The sequence below is a fragment of the Ornithorhynchus anatinus genome, chromosome 16 (genome assembly GCF_004115215.2).
Source record: "Ornithorhynchus anatinus isolate Pmale09 chromosome 16, mOrnAna1.pri.v4, whole genome shotgun sequence".
In the NCBI taxonomy this organism is placed as follows: Eukaryota; Metazoa; Chordata; class Mammalia; order Monotremata; family Ornithorhynchidae; genus Ornithorhynchus; species Ornithorhynchus anatinus.
Window position 1 is genome coordinate 5,601,250 of NC_041743.1, and position 21,084 is coordinate 5,622,333.

General features: G+C 41.3%; 1 protein-coding gene across 7 annotated transcripts in view; it reads left to right on the forward strand.

Moving 5' to 3' along the window:
* SUCO (SUN domain containing ossification factor) overlaps positions 1–21,084 on the forward strand; it is an 87,091-nt gene that overhangs the window by 34,549 nt on the left and 31,458 nt on the right. For 6 of the 7 annotated variants that reach the window (XM_029081464.2, XM_029081462.2, XM_029081465.2 and 3 more), the window contains exons 2-6: positions 14,844–14,946; positions 15,908–16,015; positions 17,091–17,245; positions 20,100–20,240; positions 20,393–20,543. In XM_029081464.2, coding sequence (XP_028937297.1) covers positions 14,844–14,946; positions 15,908–16,015; positions 17,091–17,245; positions 20,100–20,240; positions 20,393–20,543 — 658 coding nt within the window. The remainder of the gene's footprint in view (positions 1–14,843; positions 14,947–15,907; positions 16,016–17,090; positions 17,246–20,099; positions 20,241–20,392; positions 20,544–21,084) is intronic. The other variant, XM_029081469.2, reaches the window with a different exon arrangement.

A 21,084-nucleotide genomic window follows, 5' to 3' on the forward strand; every position in this document is an offset into this window, starting at 1 on the left:
AACCTGTTCTCACTCTTAGACAATGAGGCCCATGTGGGACAGTGACTATGTCCGGATATAATTACCTTGTATCTACGCCTGTGTCCTAGTAGTTTGCTTAGGACCTACCAAATATTATTATTTATTATTATTCTTATTATTGATCCAGAGTGAACTTTCACTGGGAGCTGTTCCGTATCTGTTTCGGGAAGTAAAATTTAGGGCAAAAGGGGAGGATATTAGGAAAACAGGATAAACAACTGGGTTGAGAGTCGAAGGCAAAGAGAGAGAGTTGGAAGTGTATGTGATTAGAGAGATTACATTTTAGCCTGTTGTCTCTAATGCAGCAAATGACCCTTTTTTAGAGGCCTCAAAGCACTTTCCTAATATCTGTTAATTCAGCTTTGTCCATGAACATTAGTTACATTAAGTTTAGGGGTGGTTTTTTTTCATTTAAATGATGTATTTATAATCCTAAATCAGATTTTCCTTGAGTGCCTCAAAACACTTTCTCCCTTCTAGTCTTGGAAAATTGGGTCCTTCTGTACTAAAAGTGTTTAGGTGGTCACTTTGAAACCAACTTTCTATTCATTTCCAAATGTGCCCCCGGCACCAATCCACTCTGAAATATGTTGATAAAGTGAAATTCAGTTTCAAGATGTCACTTACCATCCTCTTTTTTCTTTTAAAGTAAATATAACAGCAAAATTAAGCATGCTACATTCTAAATATTAGTTGTTTTTTAAAATTCCCTTTGCATGATGAAATAATGTTTGTGTGTAATTGCAGTAATAAGGCCATCTGTAAAATGATTAAATTGATTTATTGCTGACCCAGGTGATTTTGAAAGTAAGTTTTAATATTTAACAAGATTATTGTATTTCTCTGGAAGTGTTTGGGCTTTTCTTCTATTTTTAGCACCAGAAAATAAAGGGTTATTTTTGAGTTGATATTAAAGAATTGCAAATAGTTCAGTTCTTTAAAATCTGATTGATTCAGGTCTGCTCTGAACTCCTCTCAGAGTGTGGGAGGCCTAGAGAGGAGGCATGTTTTTGCTGGCCAAATTATTTTCCCTCCCTGAATAAATAGGTGATAATATTTTTGTTGAAAGCCAGGGTACCGAGATGCCATTCCAAGCCTGTCCCTCTCCCCTCAAGAGCCCCATTGAAGGGGGAGAGGGATGCTGAAGTCCCTGAAAGCTAATCCCTAAACCAAACATATACCCAGCGAATTCCAGCCCAGATTTGCTTGACCAGACATTTTAAAATGATCAAACACAGCTGGGGATCAGTGCAAGGGAGCCAGTCTAGTTTAGCCAAGACTGTTCCAAATGTTTGTTACTTACATATCTTTCTATTTCTCTGTCGGCCAAGGTAAATTGGAGACTGTCATGGTTAAACTGGGATGTGTGGGCAGCTTAATCTGAAACACCAGATTTTAGGGCTTCGTCTTTATCTTAAGGTCTGACTGAGTTGTTTTTCTATGTCTTCGAGGCTCCTCTTTCTTGTGAAAGGTTTTTGTGACCAGGGAGTTAGAAAATATACCTCTGGGCGTGTAAGCGATTTTTTTCTTTGCCTCTCTATCACACTGTCCAAAATAACCTAATGAAACTTGAACTAGTTAGAAAGGATTCATGCATGGTAAATCCTTTACAAATTGCGTAAGCAGTGGCTCTGTCCCTGATCGACAAGCTTCAGTAAAAATCTTCACTGAGTAGCGTGATAAGAAAAAGATGCGGGTAGAGAATGCAGGTTTGTGGTGCCGAATCACCTGGACTAAATGAAACACTGGACTAAATGAAACACTGCCTCAAAGTGGCTGGTTAAGCAGTGTGGCCTTCTTTACCCCAGCTAGTTATGTAGAAAGAAAATAGTAAATTCAAGCGGGATTGCGTTAAACATGGACAAGCTGTCCAAAATGAGGTTTAGGAGGGATAAGATAGGAATGTTCGCTGAAGATTGGATGGCAGAGGGCAGCTATTGTCCAGTTTCAGCGAGGGCTTGTTGCCCTTGTTGGAGACTGAGCATTGGGCTGCAGGGGCTTATTTTATGGCGTTTATTAAGTTTTTAACTCAGGGGCACTGGAAATAATCGATGCTATTTATTGAGTCCCTACTGTGTGCAGAGCACTGTACTGAGTGCTCGAGAGATACATACCACAGAGGTGGTCGACAGCCAGTCGTATTGAGCGCTTACTGTGTGCACGGCACTGTACTAAGCGCTTGGGAGAGTACACTATAGCAATAAACACACATTTCCCGCCCACACGAGTTTACCGTCTAGAAGGGGGGACAGTAATTCGAGAGCCAACAGTGTATTTGTCGAGGGTTTTCTGAGACCACATTAGCAGGCAGCAGGACCTATTCATCCTCCTTTCTAAATTGCCTATGCACTTGATACTCCACCCCTAACCCCCCAGTACTTCTGTGCTTATCTTTATACTCTCCCATTCCCCGTATCAGTGATTTTATTTTTATGTCAGACTCCCCACTCTAGACTGTGAGCTCTTTGTGGGCAGGGAATGTGTCTATTACCTCTACTGTATTGTTCTCTCCTGTGCCCCTAGTACAGTGCTCAGCATACAGTAAGTACTCAGTAAATACCATTGATTGGCCTCTGTGTCCCTCGAAGGCTCCAATTTGGGCCCTGGCCCATTTGTACCCACTTCATTTCTAATGTATGTGGACATAATGATTTATTTTAATTCCTTTAGTTCTAACTATGTTTATATTTGTCTCCTGGCCCCATTAGAGTGTTTCCTTAGTTACCTGTGTCCCTTAGATACTCTGTACATCTCAAGCGTCTAGTGCAGTGCATTGTTCCCAGTGAGTGCTCAGTAAATGTTACTCCGACTGCACTTCCCCAGAACTCCAAATGCCAGCCAGCTGTTTCTCGCTGGGGAGAAGGGGTGGGGGGCAGAAACAGAGAGAGCTATCATTGTACCAAGGAGTCATATGAATGTGCTTATTCTCTTTAGGATTTAGAAACGTCTTGACTTCGCTTCTGTCTCTTGTTCTTCACCTTTCCTTCTTCTCTTTCCATCTCTACTTTCTCCATCAGTCTCCAAACATTGCCTACTTAATTCTGGGGGAAGGGGAAGCAAGATTTACTACCTGATTTCGGCCATCCTGGGTGGGATACGGAGGATGATTATTCAGAATAATTGAGAATTGGGCATTCAGGGGGACAGTAAATTGAAGTTTTGATACAAATGCTGACAGTGTGAATTCTTAAAACATTTAATAAGATGCTTGAAATAATTATGCATTGTTAAGGAGAGATTTTAATCAAGAAGCTTGGAATCGGCTTTGCAGTGAAGCCTCCTGTTCTGGCAGGATGTCATTTCACTATCTTATTCTGGGGTGGGGGGTGTTGGGTTAGTAAATGAAAATGGGTTTTCGAAAGGAAGGAGAAGTGAGGATCAAAGATGGTAATTAGGTGGCCAGGCTAAAATAACCAAAATGGCTAGTCAAAATAAAACAACTGCAGTTTACTAGATGAGGATCATTGCAGAAATGTTCCCTGTTTTGAAGGCAATTGTTTAGAGACTAGTCAATGATACCTCTTCCTAGTACATTAAAATTTTTCATTCAAAACACATACTAATGATTTTGCAGCATTCCAACACCTGCCTTGATTTATTCACTGTCTAGGTTCACTTTCTTATCAAAAAAACCAAGTGAACCTTGTTTTGCCACCCTAGCAGCATATCATGCAAATGCACTAATGGTGCCTCATCTTTTAAACACTTGAGTGAGCTGCTACTACTTTTTTCGGTGTGTACAAAGACAAAATGTTGTATACACATCAATTTCTGCATCCATTGTTGCAGTATTCATTCATTCAATAGTATTTATTGAGCACTTACTATGTGCAGAGCACTGTACTAAGCGCTTGGGATGAACAAGTCGGCAACAGATAGAGACAGTCCCTGCCGTTTGACGGGCTTACGGTCTAATCGGGGGAGACGGACAGACAAGAACAATGGCACTAAACAGCGTCAAGGGGAAGAACATCTCGTAAAAACAATGGCAACTAAATAGAATCAAGGCGATGTACAATTCATTAACAAAATAAATAGGGTAACGAAAATATATACAGTTGAGTATTGCTATTTAGGATCTCCTGCATACTGATAGTTTGCTATTAAATGGTTTTTTCCAGAATAATTGTTTTCCAAAAAGGAATAGATGAACTTCTGTGTACACCTTGGAAGAGATTGGATCAGCTAACCTTTTGTATTATTTTTGTTCTAATTTTGATGATTTAAGGAGTAAATTCAACACATCTAGTTATATATTTAAATTTTAAAGGCCCAATTCTTTTTAGGAGTCGGAAAGTGCCTTTCCTCACATTTTCATTTTTCTGGCCAGCTGATGGTTATGTTTTTCTTCTCCTTCCCCAGCCTTCCCTTTCTCTTCTCTCAGTGCTAATTTTTGTAACATTGCTGCTTTTCCTAGTTTGGGGGAGAAAGGAGAGGCTAAGACTATACCTACCTTAGGGTGACAGTGCTGAGGGAAATGGAAGAATATTTTGGTATTCTAACTTGAAGCTTTGCCCAGAATTTTAGCATCTCTTTCCCCACCCAAGGAGGTTTTGTTTTTTTTTTTACAGGATCTCTGATGTCTGTTATCTTTTATTTTAAGACATTCTGGTGATTTTTAGTGTGTTAAAAGAAGGAACTGGATGACCCGTAAGAAACTCGTTAGCCTTCACAACTGAAGATCTGCTCTGAGGCCTTGACAAACAAAAATGTGACTTGGCTAAAACTGATTATATTCACATGTATCAATAAGAGAATGGTATCCCATGACTGCTACTGTGACTGGTTATGTCTCTGTATGTGGTGGGTGATACTCAAATATTTGGGGGCTCAGGTGTTTTTGTGCGGGTGGCATTTTTGTTTTGTTTGTTTTTGGTGGGGGGAGAGGTGCTCAGCTCTCTCACCTGCCTCCACATCCCTGGCCAGAAATACTGCTTTTATGCCTCTGCCCCATTCCTATGCCTTCTCTCCTTCCTTTCATTTTTCTTTATTTCTTTCTCTTCTTGATTCAGTGGCTCAGTGCCAGTCTGGGAGGTCATTACTAGTGGTGTGTCATGGAGATCAATCTGCCCTGGGGTCAGTTCTAGTAGTGACTTTATTAATGACCTTGAAGGATTGACTGAATGTTCATCCAGTTTGGAAGTGCTAGCACTTCAGAGGGCAGAAATAAAATTTAAAGTGGTCTTGGTAATTTACACAAAATGATCATACAAAAATGGGATGAAATTCAATAGGGAGCAGCATGATTATCTAAATTTCACTCAAAACGGTGCTCCTCCTTTATGTTTTTCTCTCTTTCTGGCCTCTCTCCCTTCCTCTCTTTATATATTTTTACTTGTATTGACAGGTTTTCTTGGGCTCATTTGCCATCACCTTTTAACTTTTGGTAGTTCTTTTTTGATTCACTCGTTCTAGTATTTCTAATCTTCACTCTGCCACTTGCATCCTTGTGACCTTGGGAAAGTTACCTAATTTCTCTCCACCTCAGTTCCCAGGTGGAGAACTGTTCTCCCTGTTGCCTGTTCTCCCTCCCCTTTAGATTGTAATCCTGGCTCTGCCGCTCATCTGCTACATGACCTTGGGCATGTCGCTTAACTTCTGTGCCTCAATTACCTCATTTGTAAAATGGGGATTAAGACTGTGAGCCCCGTGTGGGATACAGACTGTGCCTAACCTGATCACCTTATTTCTATCTCAGCACTTAGTACAGTGCCTGGCACCAGGTAAGTGCTTAACAAATACCATAAATATATCTATGTATATATGCATGGCATATACAGTGCAATCAGATTGAGCACAGTCCCTATTCTACAGTGGCTCCACACACAGTAAGTGCTCAAATATGATTGAATGAATACTTTCAGCCCTTACATCCGGGGAGCTTTGTAGCAGCACTGAGCAGGACTCCTCTGTGCTTCCTCTTGTTTTTCCATTTTGCTTTAAGGACAATGAGGCGTTTCGGAGCACTCAGCTACTCTCTCCACTTCTTCCCTGCCCACCATCTGGTTGCATCCCTTCTGTACTTAATATGATCCTCCTCTCCCCATTATAGGAATGGATGGGACTTTGGGGTCACCCCCGCCACAGCTTGGTTATTCTTAGTGGAGCTCTGCCTGGCCTTTGCCGTCTCTCTTTTCCCACCTTCTCCTTTCAGTCACGTGTCTAAGGTTCCTCTCTTGCCGTTGAAACACACTTCCCCCATCCCTCTCTAGACTCTTCCTCCCAGAGCAGTTATATCTCTCCTTTCTTAGTCTGCTGCTGCCCTTGAACTTCACTGAATGGCAAGCTGGCTTGGCCTGTGGGATTGGGTACTCTCCTTGCTCACCTAACAAGTAAAGCTCAATGCATCTACTGTAAAACCGAGTAGGAAATCAGAACCCAGGTAGCCTCTTCGGCTGCCGGCTCTCATTTTAGAGAAACGCAAAATAGTTCTAGGGGCAAAAAATGCAAAAGGAGGAGGAGAAAGGTTGGGTAAGCACCAGTCCAACAGAATGGTGTGAGCTGTTACAGATCAGCAGTGCACTGCCTAAAAAAGCCCATATCATAATAATAATTATGGTATTTGTTAAGTGCTTACTATGTGCCAGGCATTGTTCTAAACCCACTTTGTTTGGACACAGTTGTTGTCCTACATGGGGCTCAGTCTCAATCCCCATTTTGCAGATGAGGTAACTGAGGCCCAGAGAAGTGAAGTGACTTGCCCAAGGTCACACAGCAGACAGATGGAGCCGGGATTAGAACCCATGACCTTCCGGACCCCCTGGCCCATGCTCTATCCATTTATGCCACGCTGCTTCTCATGGAAGTGGGATGATTTAAAAGGATTATGATGTCCTAGATCCGGGAAGCAGTCCTCTGGGCAGAATCTCTGTTGACCAGAATTTATTGGAGGTTCGTGTCCAAATTCAGCCAATGCCTTTTAGAAATGTTAAAGCACTTTGAAAAGGATGTGGAGGAACTGGAGGGAATCCAGAGAAGAGCAACAAAATGATTCAAGGAGTAGAAAATTGGTTTTATAAAAAAAGGTGAAAGCACTTGAGGTCGAACTGGCTGGGGAAGCAGGTGGCATTTCATAGTGACTTGGATTAACAGTGGTGCTGGTTGCCTAGAATAGAATCTGTTTCAGAGTGTTTCTCTAATTCAGTCAGAGGCCGTGGAAGGTTTCATCTCAAGGCATAACGGCAGCATTTGTTGAACATTCTATTATATAAGCTAACCTTTTAGATTTTAGATGTCACACTTTCCAAAAGAAAAAAAAAGCACAAACCCCCAAAAAAACCAGGTTGATTGTGCTGAGAATAAAATACACTGCTACTATAAACTTCTGTGGCCCCCTGTCCAGGGTCCTTGCAGGGTCCATCTGCAGGCTCTGCCTTGGGTAGCAGCCATGATGGAAACCAAGTCAGCAAAGCAGCGGCTCTGGGGGATGGAAGAAGTGAGATAAGGGGAAAATGAGCAGTGGCAGAAGGTGAGAGGAACTCTGCAATTAGCTCCTAGCATCCGCCCACACTCTGTCCTCGTTCCAGGTTTCCACAGATGTGGCCTGCCCACCATATAGGGGTGTTGCCAAAGGTAAGCACCCCCGGGAGTTGGAGGGGGTTCTCCAGGGCCAGCCTGGGGCAATCTCTTGTGGCATCTGAGGGCAAAAGGAGGGACAGGAAGGGGAAAGGTGTCTGTCATTTGATCTGTATTAACAAGTTTTGAAAGGAACATTAAGGATGATTTACTATGCTAAGCCAATTTTATGCCAGAATCTCTGAGCCCCTTGAGAGCCTTTTCCTAGGTCCCCTGCCCCCTTTTTTTTAAATGTATCTTCCTTTGCTGCTAGACCAAATGTGGAAATCATTTTTTTAAATGTGCTAATATCTAAACATCCTTATGTTTCTGGTCAGTAAAATTCTTAAAGGCTCAGTTGCTTTACTCATATTGCAATACATTAGTTTTAGGTTTTTGATGAGTTTAGTAAAGAGACTTTCAAAAAGTGCATTTTGTTGAGAAAGAAAACATAGTGCAGATAGGATACACTGTGTAGTTTCGTGATGTTATCTTTGCATCTGAATAAACTGTTCCCCGTATTGTCTACTGGGAGTTTTGTGATTTGTCTAAAAGTTTAGGGAACATGATGGAATGGAAAATATCTTTCCTACCATAACTTCTAAAGCTTGTTTTGAGTCACCAATCTGTCCTTGAATGTGGGGCCTGTCATTTATATGCATCTCAATTAGAAGGAATTTTTTCTAACAAAACTTTCCACCAAACTTTATAGCCCCATATATTTTGAAGGACCTGATGACATGAATGAAATACAGAAGTGGCATGTTTTAAAAGTATGTGGTCTTCCCGTTCCAGAATTTTGCGAAGAAAAATACCTCTGGGTTTTGCTTTTTTTTTTTTTTTTGGATACATATATAAACAAAGTCAAACTGGCTCAGATCAGTGGTCCAGATATACAGCTACTCTCTCTGACAGTAGCACAAAGGATGTTCTGAAGAATACTTTTATGGCTGCCCTCCTGATAGCCAACTGCATAGTTAATCTAAGATGTAACTTCTAATATCCCTAACTTTTCTCCTATGTGACCTAAATACAGGCCTCTCATCCATCAAGTCTCACCGAATGATATTTTCAACGTGTACAACTTGCTAAGATCACTGCTTCCCCGTACACCAGTACATAATAAATGCCGTTGTTTGATGAAATTGCGGGCTAACAAATTCAGTCTGCCCACCACTCACTTTGTGAAAAAAATGTTCTTTTTGGTTTGGTTGGAGCCTATCATCTCCAAGTACCAAAGTGGGGGGAGCTCTTCAACTTTCAGATTTGGTGAAGAATCCTATCTTTGCTCCGCTCCTACCTCATGATTTTCTAAATTCCAGTCATGTTCTCTCAGCCTTTGTCTTTCTGGGTGGAGGAGTCCTAATCTTTTCAATCTCTTCTCAGACAAAAGTGGCTCTGTTTCCCTGATCACTTTAAATGCCTTTCACTCTGCCTCCTCAGATGCGGAAACCAGAATTGCAAGTGTGGACATATTATGATTTCATTTCAGATTTCTTTTTTATACCCTTCTGGTTTACTGAATGCAGTTATTCCTGAATTTAAGTCATAGAAAGTAGGTTTTTAATGGTGATTCAAATAACTTATCCTCAAGGCAAATTGTTTTGCTGCCCGGCAGTATAATGAAGAAAAGAAATTTAGCCAATAAGCAACTTAATAGCAGTAGGTGTAATATTGAAAACTGAAACTAAACACAGAAGATAATTCAGAACATGGAGGGAAAGTGGGTAAATGATATTCGTTTTAAATATTTCTTTTGGAAAAATGGCATTGAAAGCATCCCAAGATTGGAAAAAAAATCACCACAAACAATAAAGATACATTCAAAGCAGTTGTTATAAATTAATTGTAATCATACCAAAGCAATGTAACAGTGGACCGATAATGAAAACAGATTTTTGAGGACAAATGTAAATTCAGTTTTGTGGTAACATACACAATCAGTCAATCAATCAGTCATTTATTGAAGGCTTACTGTATGCGGAGTACTGTACTAACCACTTGGGAGAGTGCAGTATAACTCTATGCTAGAGCTGTGCACAGTGCCAAATAGAGCTATATTACCTAATCCTAAATTGAAATGGACTGTAATCACTCCATCCAATCAGTCAAAACACTTCAGAGAGAGGGAAAGGGAAGTATTGAATCCGCTGGACAGATTATCACAAAGTGAGAGCCTTTAAGCAATCCTGGCATTGCATTTCAGTAGTGCTATCTTGAAACGGCATGGGAACAGGGATGACTGTTCTAAATTAATAAAAAAATACTTAAAGTATTCACAATATAGGAACTGTTTAATCTGTTCTGAAACACGGATGCTGAAGATTTTATTAGACAGGTGGCTCATTTAGTTGGATGAAAATAGTAATTGGGCTGTTAAAACCCTTACTGTGTGCCAAGCTCTATACTAAGCTCCTTATGGCAGTGTGACTGACAACTTTCTTGTGTCGTTCTGTCCCATGCACTTAACACAGGGCTCTGAACATAGGAAGCACTCAGGAAATACCTTTAATTGATTGTGGTAAATTCGAGATAACCAGGACAGACATAGCCCCTGCTCCATGCACCTAAGGAAGATGGAGAACAGGTATTGAACCCTCATTTACAAATGAAGAAACTGAGGCCCAGAGAAGTTAAGTGACTCGTCCGAGGTCACCCAGCAGGCAAGTGGCAGAGAGCCAGGGTTAGAACCCAGGTCCTTTGACTCCCAGACTTGATGCTAATGGCAGGTAGCATGGAGTGGATTAGAACAACTCCAATACTAGTCACTTTGGGGCAAACAGAGTAGAAGTCTTGGTCCCTTATATCATTAGCTTGCACAGTTTATCTGTATGAGGCAGCAGGGGCATTCGGGGGTCCCCATCTTGGAGCCACAATCACCGACTCAGACTGGGTTCCAGAACAGACTTACGTAGGGCCGCTAGGGAATTCTCTGGAAGGCGAAAGGATTTGGCCCTCGAGGGCTGGGAACCGGGCGGTCACAGCGTAGCTGGGAAGTTGGCCACCTCTGTCTCCCCTTTTAAACCATAAGCTCCTTGCACTCAGTAAATATGACTGACTGAATTCTTGGGAAACTGTACCGTGGCCAGACTCTGAAGGTTGTCCTAGCATCCAATGCCAGAAGCAGTGATGCCCACCCCTGAGAATACTCTCTCATGAAGCTGGTCTAAACACGTAAAGGGACATAAAGAAGGCTGACCCAGTGCTCTTTTGAGTATAAGGCTTTCTCTTTGTAGAGCTGATGGAATCTGAGAAGCAGTGTGGTCTAGTGGATAGAGCATGAGCCGGGGAATCAGAAGTCCTGGATTCTAATTCCGGCTCTGCCACTTGTCTTCTGTGTGATCTTGGGCAAGTTGCTTCACTTCTCTGTGCCCCAGTTCCCTCATCTGTAAAATGGGGATTAGGACTGAGCTCCATGAGGGTCAGGTAACGGTGTGGAACCTGATCAGCTTCGTATCTGTCCCAATACAGTACCTAGAGCTTATTATGTACCAAACAAATATTATAAAATTAAAAAAAAACACGGATGAAATGCACACCTCCCCTTCACGTATCAGGTGTTCAGATGCTGCTGATCGATTTGAAGTGCACTGAACTCAGAGTTTGGGAGAGTTCAATAGAATTAGAAGAGATGATCCCTGCCCTCAGGGAGCGGCAAGTGAATTAATGAAAATTGATTGTGAATAGGTACTTGCTTACGCCAGGTTGAATAAATATTACTTGGCTAAAAAATTTCAATCACTGTAAAGTGACACTAATCCCTCTTTAACTGATCTTTAAAAATCTGCCTGCCATTCTCTGATATAAAAACCTGTTTCGATAATATGCCTTTAATGCTTTTGATCTTTCTTTGTCATCCTTTTGTGCTGACTCCTGTGCTTGTTCTCACATCACATCACATCATAGGCTACTGTGAATAAGCTTCTCTAAAAGCAGTTGTCATGTTCTTGTACATCTCCTAAAACCAAACTGAAAACCAGCAACTACCGTGGGTTGGTTTATTCAGTTTTAGCTGTAGGATTTAACGCTGATGTTCATTGATCCGTGCTTTTCGCTGAATGAGAGTTTCTCTCCCCTTGGGGCAGCACTGTTAGAGGAAATGCTTTATTCAGAAATTCAGATGTATGATTTTGTTCTGAAAGGGCAACAGAGTCTTATCTTAGTAGATGGACAAAAAGCGTACTCTCATCTTGCGTTAACGTTCATTTCTAAAATGAAAAATCCTTGCTGACAAAATTAAATCCTTTTAAGGATTCAGTGAGAATGCCATTGAGTCCAATTCTCTGGAGATGTTTCACTGAGTATACTTTCTTCTTTTAAGATTCCCCATATTGTTATTTTTATCTACTGGAGTTTCCTGAAGATGAACTGTTTATGGTCTGTATTCATAGAAATGGTTAATAATTACATATCTAGTATTCATTGACTGTGTAAACTCAAATTATAAATGTTATTGAATAGTAATGTTCTTTCAGGAGTACCCATTAAGGGCTTACTGTGTGCAAACTACTATACTAAGCACTGGAAAAAAATTCTGACGTCTTAACCAAAGCTAAAGGAGACCTATTGGAATATTGGCCTCTGTGAAACTTTTCTGATAGTTTACTGTTTCTCCATCTGTTTTAAATATTTAAAACAGAGAGATATATTTTTCCCTTTATCAATTCCATATTGTATCTGTTCCTCTTAATTCCTCTTTACTCTGTTTCTCCCTGACCCTTCTGTCCTCTTCCCCCTTTAGCTCTGCTTGTACTCTGACCCTCCCTTTTTTTTCTTTCTCTCCTTCCCCTTCTCTCTCCCTGTCTCTTCTTTGTTTTCTCTCCTTATTCCTCTTCTCTCCACTTGCCACATACCTATTTTGTGACCTTGGGCAAGTCACTTAACTTCTCTGTTCCTCAGTTCCTTCATCTGTGAAATGGGGATTCGCTTCCTATTTTCCCTCCTGCGTAGACTGTGAACCGCATGTGGGACGCAGACTGTGTCCAAATTTGTATCTTGTACCTATCCCAGAACTTAGAATACTGCTTGGCACAGAGTAATCGCTTGACAAATGCTACAGTTACTATTGTCTTCTGACTCTGAAGTTGGATACAGGACCCATGCGTCCTCCAAGTCTCCTGAAACCCATTTCCTGATGGGAAGCATACTTTTTTTTAATCCAGTTTCCAACTAAAGACAAAACACTTTAGGGGACCCACAATATCTAGGACTCCTTCTGACTCTGTAGGTGGGGAATATTCAGAGGATTCTCCGAGACCAGGTACATCAAACGCGTGGCCCCTGAGCCCCTTACAGCCTGCGGGAAATCCAGTGAGACCCGGAGGAGAGCTTGTGGCAGCAGGGAAGCAGGAGAGGTACCCATTCTTCGCCTCGGCCAGCCAGAGCCTGGCCCCTGCTCTAGTGTGAAGGGACTGCTTCCGTCTCTGCTCCTTAGGGTTCTGGGTGCCAATCTGTTTGCAGGTGCTGTCTCCCTGTCACTTCCTCTCTCGCTCCCTCCCATCCTCAATGCTGGAAACCTGGGACAGAGAATTGGGCTGCTCAGCAGAGTTGAAGATGTGGCAGTGTAGGCTGTCTCTCTCTTCTGTGGCTGCCTCTGTCCAAAGGGAAACTGTTACCTGGTGAGTGAGTGTGAGGTCTCTCCATCCATCACTGTGTCAGTGTCTCTTCTTTTTCATTTTTTCCTGCTCCCCACAACCCCTATCTTGTTCCATTGTTTCTGCGAAGAATTGACAGTACCCTTCACCAAATGTATTTCCTTTTGTTCTCTTTGATGATGAACACTTGTGGACACAAGGAGAGCTTCACGCTACAGTCAGCTTCGGATCAGAGGTGGTCAGTCTGATGAAACTATTTCTAAAGATGAAAAGTACTTTCTTTAAATTTGGTGCTTGTAAATTAAGATGGCATTCTGTCACCCACAACCGAAATTCTTTTGGTAAAGGACACACACACATTGACTAGAGCTATTGTCCGGGCCCAATTTTTTAAATCCTACTCCATCCTAGTTCAGACAGAAGGGGTGATTCATAGACTTTAGAGGCAATAAACTGCAATAGTCATCCCCCTTGTCCACAGAACATAGGGTTGGGGTGTGTGTGTGTGTGTGTGTGTGAGTGTGAGAGAGAGAGAGAGAGAGAGAGAGAGAGAGAGAGAGAAGAAACCATCTTTGAAGTGGTGAAGCAGGATATATTCAACTTTCCAAACTGAATTCAGTTTCTTCTTCCAGCAATTTATACCAGTTGGGAATATTGAAATGTGGTGGCTAGATAAGCGTGCATTCTGTATACATCTCTTTCATCTGCAACAAAGCAGCGTGGCTTAATGGAAAGAGCACGGGCTTGGGAGCCAGACAACATGGGTTCTAATCCCGGCTCTGCCACTTGTCTGCTGTGTGACGCTGGGTGAGCCCCACGTGGGGCACCTTGAATACCTTGTATCTACTCTAGCGCTTAGAATAGTGCTTGGCACATAGTAAGCACTTAACAAATACCATAATTATTATTATTCATCTTTGTGCCTTATTGAACATGGGTAGTTAGGAGGAATTGGAACGTGCTAGTTCTAGGTAATAGTTTTAAGTATTCTTTATGTGTGTGCCAGAAGGCTCAAGAATAAGTGCATTTTAAGCATCAGCAATAATAATCTAGTGCCTATAAATAATTGAGTATGTAGAGCCTGATTGTGTCCTCTGATATGTATAACATTGTGCCTTTGGGAAATCTGCATATTTATGCAGAATAGCTTTCCGAAATGATATATTGTTTAGCCTGTCCAAACTGGCACATTGGAATGTAACTTGAATTACTGCCTCTGCCCATTTACTTGTCAACCTTGTTCAACCTAATGGTGTGTTGTAGAATTAGGAGGTAATAGGACAGAGGCACGTTGAGATAAGATTTTTTACATTTTCTAGGCTGAATATCAAGTGCCCAAAGGGAACAGACCAAGTGCATAGATGACACAGAAGGGAGAGGGGAAAAGACAGCTTACTCGGGGAAAGCCTTTTGGAAGAGATATGACCTTAATAAGGCTTTGAAGGTGGGGAGAGTGGTGTATATGAAGTGCGAGGGAGTTCCAAGCCAAAGTGGGGGGAAAGAGATGGTGGCAAGATAGACAAGATTGAGACGTGGTGAGCCAGCTGGTGCTAGAGCGTTAAACTGGTAATATTTTGTATGGAAAGGACAGAAAACAACTTCATATTCAAAAAAGAATACAATTCATTGTTTAATACATGAGTGTTTTCCTCCATTTTTTCTGTGTCCTTCCAGGCTTCCAAGCTGGCAAGTTTGCTGTAAAGAGAGTCCTTCAGCCACATCATATTACACTCAAGATGACAACTGTCCGAATGAAGAAGAACCTATTCAAAAAAAGGTACAACTGCATGACATCTCTGTGTGAATAACTTCCCCAAAAGGTTTTGTCATCTTTAAACCTAATACAATTTAATACACAAACTTTCCATCAATCAGTCATTCATATTTATCAAGTGCTTATAGTGTGCAGAGGACTGTACTGAGTGCATGGGAGAGTACAACACCACAAACTTAGTCTTGATATTTGCACGCTTACTATGCCAAGCACTGTAGTAGGTGCTTGGGAGGGAACACTCCAGTAAAGTGGGTAGTTCCCTACCCACAAGGAGCTCCCAGTCTAGAGGCCCATCTGTAACACTTTCAGTCTCACTTGAAATGATCTGAGTTGTGCAAGCTTCTTTTGAGAGAGACAATTTGCTCACGTTCCCACTTGCCTCGTTGGTGTTGGCTGCTTTGCAAAAAATGAGATAGCTTCTTCCTGGAGAGTATGTGAAGCGACTGTCTAGAGCGGTGGTGTGGAAGAGGGAGGAAGGGCAGGAGAGTCAATCACTGTTGATGAACGGTTAGGATTTAACCATCACCTCATAAGATAGACATTCTGAAAGTTGCTTCCTTGTTATCACAGGTGTCACAACTTTATTGGATGTCCTTTTTTCCTCTAAATGCTTTGTCCCCCTTCTTAAATCTACATTATTTCCTATGTAATGTGTGTTTTGTGGAAAGGATGTGCTTCTAGCACCATTGGACTTGAAGGGTGTTTTCTTCCAGCCCTATTAAATGATATTTCTCTCCCTTTGCCAAGCTTGGCACAACTTCAGAGAATTTCTGGCACATAGTGCGAAGAGGCTGATGAGAGAAGATGAGAAAAATTCATTTTAAATGAGCCAAAAAAATGGACTTCTTTTGGCTACTTTGAGTTGCTCAGCACAGAAGATGTGGTATTCTCAAAAGGTTGCTTTAAGGATGTTTTAATAGAGAGAAATGCTTCAGTCTTTTTTTCCCCCTCCATTGCCATATAGGAGGAAGCAGGAAGATTGAGTGAATCCACACTACCTAAGGATTCAGTATCAAACACAGCAAATCCCCCAGGAGATCATTTTGGAGATGATTGCGTCGCTGATGACCAGGAAAGTCCTGTTGCTTTAATTTTGGGTATTGTGCCACTTTCAGGCTTTTGATCAAATGCTAAGTTTCTCTTGGTTCTTCATCTTCATCAACCTAGGCAAATTCAGAAGGCCATAGAACTTCCAGAAGTATTATTTTTAAGAAGGTGGAGATTTTGAAACTTTCTGCTCCTTCTCTTAGGGTTTGTAGGCATGTGCTAACTCTAATCCTCCTACAAGTTCCTGTTCATATTATTATACTTAATGTATCCAAATTTTGCATAGTTTCATAGGCTACTCTGCTGGTGTCTAATTTCAAAGACAGTTTGTAGGACAAATGAAGCCACTTTGAATTTGTTACAGAACAGTGTTTTCTGGCATTTGTTTGGAGGTGGGTGGGAGGGGGAGAAGAGGCTCGAGGGCAGGGCATAGGGATGGAAGGAGTCACTGATTTCACCAAAGGCACTTCCATACTCTTGGTGAAATAAAAAACCAGGGTTCTCAGAATCAGAGCAGAAACCTGAGGACTAATAATGGAATTGAGGTCGTTAGAGAAACACTGTTATCACCATCCACAGGGTTTGGTGGCTGCTCTGTAGAATGAAATCTAATAGGCCTTGAGGAGTTTTGAAAGAGACACAAAAAGAAAATATTTCACTCTAATGGAGGGAAATAAGCAGACCTAAAATAAGAACACAGAAAATGAAGCAAAAATAGGAAGTACACAAAAGATGCTCAAACTAACTAAACTGTATGTAAGCGCTGGGCGATCATTTGTGGCATTTATTGAGTTCCTGCTGTGTGCAAAGCACTCTAGGTGCTTGGGAACAACAACAGACAAATATGTGGCTGAATGTGCAACAGTGTAGTATTTAACGTTCCTCACCTCAGAAAAACAATTCCTGCCCCTGCCCCTGCTACCCTCAAAGGAAAAAGAAATAAGCCTCTAAGAATAAATGAGATGATCTTAGTTGAAAGAACTTATTTTGGAGATAAATGTGTTTTGTTTCTGAGCAGAAATTGAAGAACAGGAGGAGAATCAGATTTATGCATTTGTACATTTCCTATTTATTTTGATCTGTACTACTCTTTTTAATAGAGTACACAATCAAATCTGCTAAATCCATCTGCAGTTGAGACATTCCCTTCGGTTGACCTAAGTGAAGATTCTTCTAGCATAGCTGCAGACACTGAAAGTGTTGAAAATATTTCCAGTTCATCTACCTCACAAATGACTCCAATCTCACAGCCTAAGTAAGCTATTTAATTTTGTTCTAATATTTGAAGAGGTTATCACTAAATTTGAATGACTTTAGAGCCTGTGGGACACAGAACAAGTAATAATGTATAGCGTGTTCCTGTGTACAAAAATGATCTTTAGTCTTTATTTTTATGATAAGGATTTTTTGTTTGTTTGGAAAGGTATTTGTTAAGCACTTACTGTGTGTTTCTTACACTGTTCAAATGCTGCGGTAGGTTGGAAACCTTCCCTGTCCTGCATGGGGCTCACAGTCTAAGAGGGAGGCTTTTCATTTATTTCCTTAGTTGTTCGGGTTTTATTTAGAAAGAATCTCCCTGACTTTTTTGTACTATGGGAAGTAAAATGGGATTCTGCTCAAGTTAAAGAAATCTATTGTTTCTTTAAAGTAGAAGCCTGTTTTATTATATGCCTTGCTACAGCTCCTGATCTAGCATGTCTGTTACACCCACCCACATATAATGTTTGGGGTACTTTTTTTTTCCAGAAAGTCTCCTAAAGTTTTTTTAACAAAGAAATTCAGAGTTTTCCCCAGAGGGCTAGGAATTCTTGTATCCCAGGCCTGGTGTTGGCACCCTACCTCACCCTATCTTTAATGGGTAGGGCTGGAAGAAGGGAAACCTGGTGGTCCTGCCCGTAGTGTGATTTAAAAACGGGTGCTCCAAAGATCCTAATTCTAGGGGGATCCTTTTGTGTATCATCTTCTCTGCAGCTGGGTTACCATTGCAGATGCCATGTTGGTTAGTTCTATAAAGTACCACTTGAAGCATTTATGCATCTGTCTTCTTAAATGGATCCTTTTGGGGGTCCCATATTTCCCTGTATATCTTCTGAGTTCTCTCTTTACCTTAAAGTTGTCTCATTTTCAGTTCAGCTGGGTTTCTCAACTTGTCCATTTTTATTAGGTGTGTTAGATATTTACTCTCAAAGGGTTTAATCAAATTTTAAAAGTTTTCCAAAGAAGCATATTTGAGTCAAGTATCTTCAGTCTTACACTGGAAACAAAAGGGAAAGAAAGTATTGAAGTTTTAATTCATTTGCATCTTTTAAAATAGTTCATGGGAAATGTAGGGGGAAGGGAGATAATTTGAAGGCTTTGTAGTGCTGAATCAAATGGTGCATTATTTTGTATATTACATGTTTCTTCAAGCAGTAGTGAGAATTGCATTTGCTACTTGGGAAATCATATAAAAGATGTTAAATGCAATCCTAACCTTCAAGGGATTTATGATATTTTCTGAGGGGATCCAGATCCAGACCCATCAGTCAGTGTATTTATGGAATGTCTACCTGTGTAGAGTATTAAACACTTTGCATTTTGCATTCAACACTTAGGAAAGCACAGTAGCATAGGTAGATAGCATACCTTGACAACCTAACTGGATGAAGATGAGAGAGCTATAAAGACGAATGGATGAGTAACAAAAATATTTTATAGACCTTCCTACATTTTCCAAAGTTTTTCAGTGATATTTATTGAGGGCTTACTGTGCGCAGAACACTGTACTAAGAACACTGTACTAAGTGTTCTGCGCACAGTAAGCCCTCAATAAATGCAATTGATCGGCAGAGTACCTGGGTGGAGCATAGTTAAAAAAAAAAACAACAAAAAACTGGTGCATGACCACTAACTCCTTTCCACATCAGTCAGTCATATTTACTAAGCAGTTACTGTGTGCAGAGCACTGTACTAAGCGCTTGGGAGAGTACAACACAGGAGTATAACAGACACATTCCCAGGCCACAAAATCAGTCCTCGTAGCCATTATAATTTTGCACCTCAGATTCAGTTTCATTCCTTCCTCTTGGAATCCTGTTCTCTGTGAAGGCTTTGCTCTAGGAGAAAAACCTTTTCCCTAGTTGCTGTCCATAAGTCTGGTCCATCTACAATAATGGTCTCTCATTAGTCCAGTGGTATTTCACATTGTTTGAGACTGCTCCACCAGGGGTGCACAAAAGTGAGGGCAGAATAAAATAATTTAAAGAATTAAAAAGCGTAGATGGGAAAAGTGTGAGGGTAGGAGACTGCTCAGTAGTAGTAATAATGGTATTTATTAAGCCCTTGGTACAACACGAGTGCTTGGAGTGCAGCGTGGCTCAGTGGAAAGAGCACGGGCTTTGGAGTCAGGGCTCATGAGTTCGAATCCCAGCTCTGCCACTTGGCTGTGTGACTGTGGGCAAGTCACTTAACTTCTCTGTGCCTCAGTTCCCTCATCTGTAAAATGGGGATTAAGACTGTGAGCCCCACGTGGGACAACCTGATTCCCCTATGTCTACCCCAGCGCTTAGAACAGTGCTTGGCACATAGTAAGCGCTTAACAAATACCAACACGAGGGACTTCATGTTGTTGAAGCATAAGGCCTTTGCTGCTCCCCGTAAATTGGTCCTCTGGAGAGTCATTCAACTTTTCTTAACCTCACCTTTGGCAGCTGCCTCCTGAATTGTGTTTGGTCAGGGATGCCAGTATTTTGTTTTGTTTCTTGGTTGGGTTTTTTTCCAGTCTGTTAATGTACATCAAAGACATTTCATATTCAGTTGGGATATGGTGCATTATAATCAGTTCTTTCCGAAACTCACTTAGGACCTATTTTTACCTCGTGTTTGCTCTATTCCATATTCATAGGTTATTTTGATGAGATCCAAGAAAACTTCACTCAGGGTATAGCAGTTTATCAGGTGGATCAAGTAGTATGATTGAGTTGTTTTACTCTATACAAAGTGAAGCATAGGATAGAGCAGCGTACCAGGATCGTGTTTGCCATCTACTGTAATATTCTATTTCTAACTCTCTTTAGAATGGAAAACTATTGCTCAGACAGGTGAAACGAGTCTATTTTCTCTTCATTTAGTGAAATAGAAAATTCAGGTGCTGAAGCTTCTGTAGCCAGCTCAATTGATGTTGAGCATTCAGAAACTGATTGTGATATTGGAGGGACTCCTGAGACGGACCCTCAGGTTAAATCCTCCTCCTTCGTCAGTCCCCCAGAAAGGTGAGTGTTTGAGATGGAACTTCTTTTGCTAACTTGTCCAAAAGACTTGTTGATTTGCTCAAGGTTTGGTCAGAACTGATGGGGAATTTACCACCTCTACAGGGAGTCTGAGGTTTTACCAGTGTGTCTTCAACTGTTTCTCTCTCGTTTAGTCTTGTGGGGCAACATATAGAAAATGCTTCTTCTTCACATGGCAAAGGAAAGATAACTAAATCAGAATTTGAATCCAGAGTTTCGGAAGGTGCACAAGGAGCCGAAGATCAGAAATCTCCTCTGAATACTTCAGATAACTTAAAAAGAGAGGTATGTGCAACTTAAATCAGTAATAATAATAATGTTGGTATTTGTTAAGCGCTTACTATGTGCCGAGCACTGTTCTAAGCGCTGCGGTAGACACGGGGGAATCAGGTTGTCCCACGTGGGGCCCACAGTCTTCATCCCCATTTTACAGATGAGGTAACTGAGGCACAGAGAAGTTAAGTGACTTGCCCACAGCCACAAAACTGACAAGTGGCAGAGCCAGGATTCGAACCCATGATCTCTGACTTCAAAGCCCGTGCTCTTTCCACTGAGCCACGCTGCTCCCATTACTTGGTGACTTGGAAAATATACCAGATCCTGCTACTCTGAAACCCAACATCTTCTTTCAGTAGAAGTACGATCGATTAATTTTATGAGATTGAAGAAGGAATGAATACTAGAATCTCGCTCACACCCCAGTGGGTACGGTCAGTGTCCCTGACTGTTAAATGCATATAGTAAAGTGATATGTAATCTCTGAAATGGATGTAATGTTCTAAAATATTTGGAATGATACTGTTTTGAAAGGTGAACCGACCAGACC